Source organism: Montipora capricornis, chromosome 14, assembly GCF_036669925.1.
Source record: "Montipora capricornis isolate CH-2021 chromosome 14, ASM3666992v2, whole genome shotgun sequence".
Lineage (NCBI taxonomy): Eukaryota > Metazoa > Cnidaria > Anthozoa > Scleractinia > Acroporidae > Montipora > Montipora capricornis.
Window position 1 is genome coordinate 48,124,737 of NC_090896.1, and position 12,063 is coordinate 48,136,799.

The 12,063-nt window shown below is 39.8% G+C and overlaps 1 protein-coding gene across 1 annotated transcript in view; it reads right to left on the bottom strand.

The window, feature by feature from the left end:
• Positions 1–1,742: 1,742 nt before the first annotated feature.
• LOC138032615 (lysophospholipid acyltransferase 6-like) overlaps positions 1,743–12,063 on the bottom strand; it is a 21,969-nt gene continuing 11,648 nt past the window's right edge. Inside the window, exons 9-14 of the mRNA XM_068880326.1 lie at positions 11,327–11,428; positions 8,007–8,110; positions 7,446–7,510; positions 6,750–6,882; positions 5,457–5,608; positions 1,743–5,109 (exon numbers count right to left, since the gene is read on the bottom strand). Of these exons, the coding sequence (XP_068736427.1) occupies positions 4,887–5,109; positions 5,457–5,608; positions 6,750–6,882; positions 7,446–7,510; positions 8,007–8,110; positions 11,327–11,428 (779 nt within the window). The 3' untranslated portion in view covers positions 1,743–4,886. The remainder of the gene's footprint in view (positions 5,110–5,456; positions 5,609–6,749; positions 6,883–7,445; positions 7,511–8,006; positions 8,111–11,326; positions 11,429–12,063) is intronic.

Sequence of the window (12,063 nt, forward strand, 5' to 3'; positions counted from 1 at the left end):
CAGCTTGGAAGATCAAGAACCCTCTCTGAACCTCGGTCCCAGGAATTTATTCTTGTGCTAGTGCGATTAAGACTGGGTCTGTTTGAAAAGGATTTGGCACACAGATTCAGGATTTCAGAGACAATAGTACCCATCATATTTCGAAGGAGAATTCAATTTTTAAGACTTGAATTACAAGAGCTGAGTGTTGTTCTACCAAAAGGTGTACTGCAGGAACATATGCCAATGCTTTTTAAAGAATTTTACCCCAACACAGTTTTGATTGTTGAATGTCACAGAGCTGCAAATGGAACGACCATCAACCTTAATTGGATAATCAATCTTCTTGTTACTCATCCTACAAGTCAAGGGCAACCATGAAAGGAAGGATTACGTTTTTGCAGCAAACATTGAATCACACTGAACTCCAACCATGAAAGGCCTGGTTGAAATAACCCCAAGTGGTGAGCTATACCCTGGCAGCATCACTGACAAAGAAATAACAGTTAAGGATGGTTTCTTGGTATTGATACAGAAACTTGAGGAAGTTATGGCGGATGATAATGGTTTTCAGCTTATTCAAGATGAGCTTGTAGGGTTTTGGTGAAACCCATGCAATTCCTGTTCTTTTGAAAGGAAAAATGGCTAGCAATTCTCTCGTGAAAAAGCAGACAAAAACGAAAAGGTTGCTAGCTTAAGGGGTCACGTTGAGAGATGTATGAGTCGAATCAAAAACTGAAATGTCCTGGACATACTAATTCCAGTTCCCCCGCTTTGTATGTTTGCTAAGCATGACCCAAGTCACGTCACCAGATCAACATATTTCATTGGTCACATTCTGCTGTTATTGGCCATTGTTTTCGCTCGCTTTAAACTAAAATCTACCAAAGATGTTAAAGTGACACCAGGTGCCATGACGTCACAGCATTTCAATGGGAAAGAAATCAAAAAGGAATCAATGAGGAAGATACTTCTGCAACTCGTGTGTATAACAATAATTCTTTTTATGGCAGTGATCGTGGTTTATCATGCCTAGAAACCATAGAAACCTGTGGTCTATTGCTTTTATATAATAATTCAGAAGACGCGCGATTTTTCCATGAGTTTACTGGCACAATAAAACATAGCTGATTGACCAATCAGAGCGCGCGCATTGATTTGGTTATTATATAAAGTTCAATAAAAAGGCTCACAGAATCATTGATTTGGTTATTATATAAAGTTCAATAAAAAGGCTCAGAGAATCATTTTACAAAATGGAGCACATGTGGGATTGTCATGATCCCGAGCAAACTTTGGTGAAATACATAGGTTTTAAATGTTATGTAGTCTGTACCCAGACCCCTCTCCACCCTAGCTGACCTGTAGGGCTTAAGTGCTTTGCCTTTTACTTCAATTGGAAGTCTAATTAAAAGGTCCGTTTAGGTTTGGAACTATTTGGGACTTCCCTCCGACCTGTCCGACCGAAATATCTTTCCCGATTTGACCCAATTGCTGTTCCCACTGACTCATGCCCACATGAATGTTCGTGATTGACAGGTTTGGGAAACTGGAACAACCTCGTTCCCAGGATTTTCTCCGCCTGGGAACGAGGTTGCAACCGGAAGCTCCTTTCCAGTAAAGAGACGAAATTTCAGGAATGCGCGGCCTTAGCAACTCAAACCCCGACCACTCCTTCAAACACTAATTTTTGTAATGAAGACTGCAAACTTGGCCTCGCTTTCAAAATGAGACGGAAGCTAACACAATAATGACACAGGAAATATGATCAACTGGTCTTCGTGTTTCTTTTAATTTTATCAAAACTACCTAAAAAGACATTTTAAACTACGAATTCTGAAGTATTGCTTGTATCTATTAACAGAATAACAATAATTCTACAAATTTAATGAGATCAATTTTCCTACAATAAATAATTTTTTCATGACGTCATCATGGTCGTCCAGAAAAACTTCTAAACGCGGTCAACTCATCGTCCTTTGTTAATTTTCTGGAATCAATTTACTCTCTTTACGTTTTTAATCATGACAATAGAGACATTTCAAATCGCGTCCTACGGCTAACAGCCAGTGTAAAATAGCCGAAGAAGCGTGCTTGATTTCAACCGATTCCTTGCCTGTTAGCGCCACATATCTTCTGACACACCGTGAGAGCACGGCTACAATCAACACGTGCACATATAAGGCCTGGTTTTCAGTAGCGAGCACGCAACCACAAGCACACGACCCAGAGACATAGATTCGCTAGTTCCATGTTCTCTCACAACGCGGCACTACGAGTGGAACCAGGAACGGGTCTTTTTCATTGGACTAACATCAGAGCTTGCGTCGTGCTTGCGTTACGTCACGTTTTCACACAATGCAAAGCGAACGAAAGCATAAGCGCAAGCACAAGGAAAAGGAAACATTTTTATCCTTACGCTGGTGCTTATGCTTGCTTCAGGACCGTTTTCACGGTGAAAATAAGCGCTCTTGTGATTGCGTTGAAAACCAGGCTTAAGAGATGACTTGCGAGAGGTTAACTATCAATAGAGTTATTTCAGTAGAGTTATGACTTAAGAGTTAGAGTTAACGACTTCCAAAATCCTGAATTCAAGATTTTGGACTGCCAAAATCCTGAATTCAAGATTTTGGACTGCCAAAATCCTGATCAAGATTTTGGAAGTCCAAAATCTTGCATTCCAAAATCTTGAATTCAGGATTTTGGCAGTCCAAAATCCTGAATTCAGGATTTTGGAAACTTAATTCTAACTCTACGACATAACTCTATGAAAATAACTCTAAGAATAGCTGTCCCCGACTTGCGATAGCAAACCCCTCACCACCAAATCATTTAATGAGCTTTTGTATTGGCCTGCGTTGAAACAGTACACCTCTTTTGTAAATAGTGTGAAATAAAATGAAGCATAAAAGCATGCAACGTCTGATTAGAGAAAGTAAAGTTAAAATACGAGAATTTTCATTTTTGTTAATATGACAAGCAGTGGCCTGCCGTTCGGGTTTCACGTTAACGTCATACTAAATTTCTAATATTTAACAATTATTCGCCGAAGGCGAAGTGATTATCGGTGAATATTCACCGATAATCACTGAGCCTGAGGCGAATAATTGTTTTAGTATACATACACAGGTGATTATTTCAAAAAAGAGAAAAAAAAAACCTTTCAACTCGAAATCATGTTCACTTACAGTGGCAAAACGACCACTGGCAGCCATTTTGTCCGTTGAGGTGATTATCGGCTGATAATCCGAGATAGCGAGCCAATGAGAGAGCGCGATTTTCTATAATCACCTGCCTATTTACACTAATAATCTCTAATACTGGTCTTCTTTCATTGAAATTCAGCAAATGTGAATTACAAGATAAACGGATAAACCCCTTCGACTCCCATGATCTCAAAGTGCGTTTTCCTAACTACTTCCATAGCTGCCTTCGTTAGCTGGTCATGAGAATTTGGTATCGTATCAGATCACACCCTTAAGCTGATAATTATCTTCATTCTCAATACTTGTCTTCTTGCCAGTTTGCTGAAATTGAGAGGTGATGATCCTGGGAGTCAAATGGTTAGTATATATTACAATTATATATTATAGTTATTATGTATTATAATTATGTATAATTCTAATTATGTATTATAATAATAAATATATAATAAACATAAATTAATAAAAAAATTCTTAAACCGCTCGGTATTCATTCTTGGTAAAATAAGAAACGAACCCTTTCTTCGGTTAACGGGGAAATAGTTTGTTAGTGAACCTAGACGTTGGGGCCGTTCATCACTCTACCATCGTCGTTTTTTGCCAGCGTGAACACACTAAACCATTTTCCAATTTTTAGCTACGTGACCTGGCTATAAAATGGCGCCGAGGCTGGATATGACCTTTTTATCACCAGTGCTGTTAAGCAAACCATTGAGAACGTTTATATCAAAACAAGATTACATCTAGCCTCACTCTCAAAGTACACGTAGCTAAGCACAAAACTGGAAAATGGGTCCAAAGAAGCCTAGGTTGAAACATGGTCCGTATTTAACAAATGAATTCATACCAAGGCTCGTGACCCGCGATCAGATAAAAAAATAAGCGAACCTGGAGACGCAATGGAAGAGGTGAACCTTGACCCATCACCACAAATATACAAAACGTTTTCTCTGTTTGTAATTTGGTTAATTACCAGGTGAAAATGTTCGACCTTACAAATTCAAGTGCACCGAAACTGTAATATTTTTTGTTCCTAATATAAATTTCCCCATCCAAAGCAAACATGTGTCAGCATTGTCAACGAGAATTTCATTGTTTCTGTGCCGTGCAAGCCACGTAAACTTGGCAGAACTAGCAGTAATTCAGACCCACGACCGTGATGTGAGAGGACTGGGTCTATTCTCGATTTTACGTCACAAACTGCTTTTGCATTCCTGTGTTCAAAGAAATTTTGCATTGCAAAGCAGTTTGTGACGTAAAATCGAGACTAGGCCCATGCCTCTCACGTCACAGTCGCGGGTCCAAATTACTGCTTGTTTGGATAACTGCGCGCGTCTTGCCCGGCAGATAAAAAACGAAATTGTAAGGTGAGAATGGTAAAACACTTTTGGTTTTGGTGGGGAGATTAATATTGTAGGAAAAAATATTTGAGTTAAGGTGCACTTTAAGGCCTGTAAAAAGTATTTTTTGTCTTATTACACGAGTCAGGGTTTTCCCCTGAAGTTTGAGAACAATCAAAGCATTCTGACCTTCGAATATGGCGCTTAGGAGCGCTGTGAGACGCCTCCAGCTTACGTCTCGACTGTACAAAATTTTGCCTTTACTTTTTGCCTTCCTATGTCAATGAAAGTTTCCAATGAAAAGATCTTTGCGAAATTTTACCATCATCCGTCCCAGTTCAATACCGACAGTCCTATCTCTGTTTTATCTCAACATGAAGTTTTCCTTTAGCAAGGCCAGCTTCCTCTTAACTTTGCTCACAAGTTCCATAAGATCACCGTCCTCTGCTTTTGCTTTCTTCTCCCGTTCGCTCTTTTCCTTTTCCTTTAAAACGTTCTCGTCCTTCTTTTCTTTCTTGGTTTTGCGGCCAAAATTCAAAAACAGGAATGGGATGAGACACCAGAAAAGACCGTAGCAATACATGGAACTGAGGAAAAACAATTCAAGACAGAGGATTTCAAAAATAATTGGCGGCATTGCTTTGGCTTTGTGGTTGGCTCAAAAATCGCGCTACGTTCATCCAATCAGAAGAGAGCAAAAGCGAAACAAATTGTGATTGGCTCGCAAACGTTTTCGCGCGCTTTGCACCGGTTGCAAATATCTAATGTGCGTTTTGATAAGATCACCTCCTTGTCTGCCTCAGCTGTGATTGGCCAAAATTACTCGTTTTCGTTTCGTTTCGAGGCACTCAAACAACGCAACCGGCCTTGTTTGACACGTGAAAGCACAAGAGTAGGATTGTTGACAAACGAAACAAGAAAAGGCATGTTTTACCGCCAGAAGGCCAGGCCAATCCTTAACTCCAGAACTGCAAAAGGGACTGTTCCGAACGTCAAACAGCACATGGTTACGGCGCAAGTCATGACATCATACATTAAGGACGCAGAGCGTGAGCTCTGAAATAAAGGTCTGCAGGTTCGTCGGACCTGGGAAATGAAAATCGGGATTTGGTTAACTACTGTAATCTGCTAAAGGTCATCTCAAAAGATACGAAATGCTGTTGTACTGGTCAAAGTTAAGGCTAGAAAGTCTAGAAGGTTCAACTGCTACAAAGATTGCCACGTCAAAATCCGAAAAACGAATAAATCCTCTTCACTTTTTGAAATAGTTGCTTGCATGATTCAAACTGTTTTACGAGTTTATGTAACATAAACGACAGAAAAAAACTTTCTAGAGAATGTCTTATCAAAAGACGAGCAGAATACGGCCCGCTAAATTGACCAATCATAGGACGCGTACTATCTGACATATAAAGAGTGTTTTCACTCACGTGACCAGCAGCCATATTGGATTACTGAAACAAAAGAAAGTACTTGCATAAAAATAGAGTTCAATTCCCGGAAGATTAGTTTGGTACACCATAATGGCCACCGTGACGTCATGTGAAAACGCTCTATAATAAAAACTAACGATAGGACTAACGCTTGAAAGGTCAGCCTTAAATCTTTGTTACGATGGTTAATTTAGCAACTCGATCAATAACCGAACCTGAGGTGCAGTGTATCTGACTTTCGGTTTGAACGTGTGATATAGTTATCAAAAAATGTTGCTAAATGTTCATTCAAAAATAAGAATTGAACATAATGCTTACCATCAAAATTGTTCGAACTTTTTCTAATGGAAGTGTTTGTATCCGAAATAAACAAGTTTCAAAAACGTTTGTTTTGGTTTTCAAAATTCTCGGGCGCTACCATTTTGAATAATTGTGACGTGCAATGGTTGCCCTGTTGTTTCAAAACAAAAGCTCTTTGCGTGAACACAATAAGTCAACCATTACACGTCACAATTATTCAAAATGGCAGCGCCCAGTAAATTTGAAAACCAAGACAAGCGTTTTTGAAATTTGCCTATTTCGGATACAAACGCTTCCATTGGAAAAAGATCGAACAATTTTGATTGTAAACATTATGTTTAATATTTTAAAGTTTAATTCTTGTTTCAGTGGAGGTTACCTAAGTTAAGTATGATTAGAAGTAGTAATTAGTATTCAATAAATTGGAAAGTCGGTGTGGAATTCGAACACGGCCTACAAACGCTGCTGTCCTTTATGATCATCATGGTAGTTACCTTTCTGGCTGCCTCGACCATCAGTCCAACACTGAAGAATGTCATGTAATAACCAGGGTAAAAGCCGTGCCAAATGCATGATAGTAAAAACACTGATAATGTACGATTATGCGAGACTCGTTCGTACATAATCCTATGCAAAAAAAGTTATCCAATCAGTACTGACGTATTTGAAATCTTCTACCAAACCAAGCAAATTTCTTTTGAAAACTTTCGCGCGATCAAAAGCAAACGCGGTTTTCACAACCCCGTTTTCAGCACTTTTTGTCTGCTATTTGCATATGCAAATTGCAGACTATGCTGGGCTGTTCAAATTTTTTCATCAAGGAGTGAATCGGCGGAGTAAAGTACTAGAAACGAAGGAGTGGCTTTCAAGCGAAGAGCGGGCTTGCGCAGGCCGGAGGCTTATCCCGGTTTCATAGCATGAAGCAACTAGGATTATTTCTACTCCCCCCTATATGGGATGCTAGTCTATCGCAGCATTAAATTCGCCGGTACCCATTTATATACCTGGGTGGAGAGAGGCACCGTGAGAGTAAAGTGTCTTGCCCAAGAACACAACACAATGTTCCCGACCAGGGGACTCGAACAAGGACTCTTCGCTCCGGAATCGAGCGCACCAACCATTAGGCCACCGCGCTTGCGCAATAATGACTGACTATTTTTCAATTCTTTATTACTGACCGGTAAACATACCTTCTAAGCCACAGAACCGTATTGATATTCCAGTTATCTAACACTTCCTTCATACTCGTCGCAAACTACGAAACCAAATGAAAAATATATCAACTGACACCAGAAGTCCAAACCCCAGAAGAGTTGGTACGCGATTAAATGCGGCCCATCCGATATCTATTCTTAAAATCGCTACTGCTATTTTGCATTTAGCACAAGCAATTCCTCGATTGACTCCTTGCTTACGGACCAAACAGAAGCGTTGTGGTCATCTAGCTCAGTCTGATTGGCTAATCTTTAGCGTGAGTTAGATACACCGGAAGTGAACATTTCGAATGCCAGAACGGTAGCCTGTCCCAGAATTTTTAACTGATCGTCTCTAATATGGTGAAGATACTTAGTAATATAAATGTGTTCTTGTCAAGACAAGCTACAAAGGAAAAGAGCTCACTTCCGGTCGCCGTTCGTGGCTCTAAAAAGTCGCGTGCTTAAACTCCCTATTGTTCTTTCACACAGCGGTGAAGCCCGTCCATTAAGGTACAAGTACAACAAATTTCTTGCCAGTTCAGTTGAAGCGCCTACCTCAAGTTTGAAAATGTTCACGTTCGTCATGAGGTTCCATTTGGCTTTTCCACTCTCATCGTACCCATTAAAGCCAAATCCAGCGATATTATTAACGGCCTCGGCTGAAAAAAAAACAGACCGATTTATTATTCTTTCGCATTAATGTTAATTAGAGCTACTGGGCGCCATTTTGAACATGTTCTATTCAAGAATAGTCCATTTTGCAGTTGTGTGCTTACAGGTAGTTACCTGGCCTATGAATGAAAGTGAGGCTGGAGTTGACCTTGTTTTGATAGAAACCTCAGTGCTTTTCTTATGTAAATTCTTACTAATTAGCATGACAACAACATCATTAACATACGAAAAGCAGTGAGGTTTCTATCAAGGCAAGGTCAACTCCAGCCTCACTTTCATTCACAGGCCAGGTAACTAAACACACAGCTGTAAAGGGATCTATTGGTTATGACTGGAATGGATGCTCCAAAATAAAATGAGACACTTCGTGACACGTTACGTGGCAATACCCGACAACCAAACCCGCTTCGGCAGATAAACAACACTCTGTCTAGGAAGAGAATACTGCTGGGTTAGGCACTGATCTCTCGTGATTAGGGTTAAGCGCTGACTCGAAATGATTAGCCTTCATAAATTGTTCTGGTGACACTCTCTTTTCACAGATTTTTTTAAACTTAGTAAAACTTAAAACCACTTGGCACTTTTGCAACCGGTATCTCACCTTATTTTGGGGTATCCATTCTAGTCGCATCCATTCTAAATTCACGCTTGCACCAAAAGTAACACGGATGACTGCCTCTTATAATAATAGTAATAATAATAATAATAATAATAATAATAATAATAATAATATTTCTTATATAGCGCCTACCCAGACGTGATCTAAGCGCTTTACAAGTCATGAAAAATTAAAATTAAAAATTAATCCACAAACGAAAAACTTATACAAAAATTTCCTTGAATAAATAAGTTTTAAGTCGTGTTTTGAAAGTCTGGAGATTATCAGAGTTTTTTATGTGTTCTGGTAGATCGTTCCAAAGTTGTGGCGAGGCGACAGCGAAAGCTCTAGATCCATAAGACTTCAAATTACAGCTGCTAGGGTTAAGACGGAGCGATGTAGATGAGCGGAGGGTTCTTGAAGGACGGTAAAGACTTATCAGTTCTTGTATGTACGAGGGAGACAAATGATGCAAAGCCATGAAAGTGAGAATTAAAATCTTAAACTTTATGCGTTAATTAATTGGTAACCAGTGTAGATCTTTCAAGATGGGAGTAATATGGCGTTTTGTACATACTGTAGTTTTTTAACAGCATATTTCGGAAGATTGTACAGAAGGGAAATGCAGTGGTCAAGTTTGGTTGAGATAAAGGCATGCACAAGTGTTTTGGCAGTTTCCGTCGATATAAATTTTCTGATACGTGATAGATTACGAAGGTGATAGAATGCAGATTTACATACAGTATTAATATGAGGCAGCATTGACATGGTACTGTCAAAAGTGACACCAATATTCCTGGCACTTTGAGAAGGCTGGACGGTGTCTTGACCAAAGCAGATTGACGGCAAGCAGTGCTGTAGTCTAAATTTTGAGTGAATAAAGAGGAACTCAGTTTTTTCTTTATTCAATTTTAGTTTGTTGAATACTCATCCATTTGTCCAAATCACTCAGGCATAGCTCGATACGTTCAACAGCTTCAGTCAGTTCCACGTCATTATTTGTTGAAAAGGAAACGTAAAGTTGCGTATCGTCAGCATAGAGGTGAAATTGCAAGTTATGGTGTCGAAATAAGTCAGCTAATGGTGCAGTATACAATAAATAGAGGATAGGTCCAAGCACAGAGCCTTGGGGCACTCCACAACTGAGGTTACGAGGTTGTGATTTATTCCCATTAATCAGAACAGATTGAGTCCGACCAGTAAGGTAAGATTGAAACCAGTTGAGAGCAGTTCCGCTGATTCCAAACACCGTCGTCGAAGGCAGCAGACAGATGAAGAGAATAACGAACTGACGATTATCAATAGCACGCATGACATCATTATGCACACGTACAAGAGCAGTTTCACAGCTATGGAAAGGCTTGCAGGCCGACTGTAATGGCTCGTGAAGGTGGTTACTTAGCAAGTACTCATGTAAGCGCACAGCCACGACTTTTTCAATGATTTTTGAGACTACTGTAAGGTTTGAGATCGGTCTGTAATTTTTAAAGATTTCGTGATCTAAAGAAGGTTTCTTGAGTAGAGGTTTAAGGACAGCAGTTTTAAGAGAAGGAGGCAGATGACCAGATTCCAGAGATAAGTTAACGATCTTACAAAGTGTCGGTAGAAACATTTCCAAGTATTCTTTCATCAGTGCGGGAGGAAGTGGGTCTAAGATGCATGATTTTAAGACGACCTTATGAGCAATCTTAGACAATTCATCAGTAGATGTAGGTGAAAAATTATTTAGTTGGCATTTTAGTGAAGGTGAGTCAAATGTGCAGAAGAGATCAGGAGTCAAGTGAACTTTAATTTGATTTTGGATGTCAATAATTTTAGTTTCGAAGAATTCAGCGAAATTGTTTGCTAATGCTGCAGCTGACGAGCATGTTGGAAGAAATTTCTCTGGCTTTCTATGTAAAAGACGATCAACACTGCCAAATAGAGCTTTGCTATCGACACCGGCTTCATTGATAAGACCAGAGTAATAATTCATTTTCGAGGTGTAGATGGATTGTTTCACGACAGTGCACTGATTAATATAGGCTTGATGATCAGTTTCAGTATGAGAATGGCGCAAACGAAAACAAACTTTTAGCTGCCGGCTCTGGGGCCCGTCTCTCGAAAGTTCCGAAACTTGACGGGCCATTTTCGGGTGTCACAATTCCCTCTGTATCTCAAGAACGAAGAGGATTGAAGTCGTCAAATCTCACAGTACGTTTTGTTTTTGTTACCTTGAAAACAAAAGCAAGCGGTTGGCAGTTTCACAAATGGCTTTTGGGGACTTTCGAGAAACAGGGCCCCTGCCTCTTAAGTTTCCAATGGGCCATTTTAGAGTTGCTGTTTGCCTCAGTTTCAAATTGAGTCTTGGTGCTCAACTGTTGTAAGGGAAATGAGTTTGATTTGCATAAGAATACGCAACTCATTTCCGTTTAAATGCTTGTGCAAAAGGACTCGCTTTGAAACTGAGGCATGCAGCAACTAGGAAATAGCCCAATTATCCGCCTGCTGCCAACGTCGAAGAGAATATAGTCAGGTGTCTTTACTATGATTACCCCCGAGTTGAAGCAAAATAGAAGCCATGAACAGAAGACCAATTAATAGTGAACTTTGTTTCATTTCTTACCAAGTTGATACGCGAAGTAATATTGCATTCTTATGACAAGGATAGAGATGTAAGCATACATATATCTCCAGAGAAGATGATGAGAATTAATGAATTCTGGGTCTGTAAAGATAAAACAAAACAACGCCATAATCGCCTTTTTCCTTCCTTTGTATCGAACGAGGCTTTGTCTAAAACATTCTTACACAAACCGCCGACCCGTTGGGTTAGTTAGTTGAGCACTTAACAACCATCAGGGAGGTGGTACGTTCAGTTCCGACCGGATATCCTATGGAAAAGTGCGGCCTTCCTTTGTAATCCGTGACATTGCAACTAATCAGACCTTTTAGTTTTCTCGGTCAAACCGTCACATGTCGCTCACTACGCTTGTCCTTATTCTTTGCGGGACAACGTTGGAAAAGGGACGACGGATTTTCTTGTTTTATGGCTGAAGTAACAAGGCCCATTTAAGGCTTGCAGTGGGCGACGAGATGTCCAGCAAATGTATTGACTGAAGCGAGTGGGAAAATAAAAATGCAGAAGTCCTATACTGATATGGGATTTTAAAAAAAGGAATTCATACATGTAGTGACAAATTTTTCCTTTTGAGAACCGATAACCAAAGAACTAACGCAGAAAAACTAAGATTGAAAGTAAGCGTTGATTAAAGAAATCCTAACCTTATTGGCCTAAACTAATGTCCTAATAACTTCTAGGGGCCCTCGGCAGTTCTATTGTATTTCACGCGCCCTGCACGT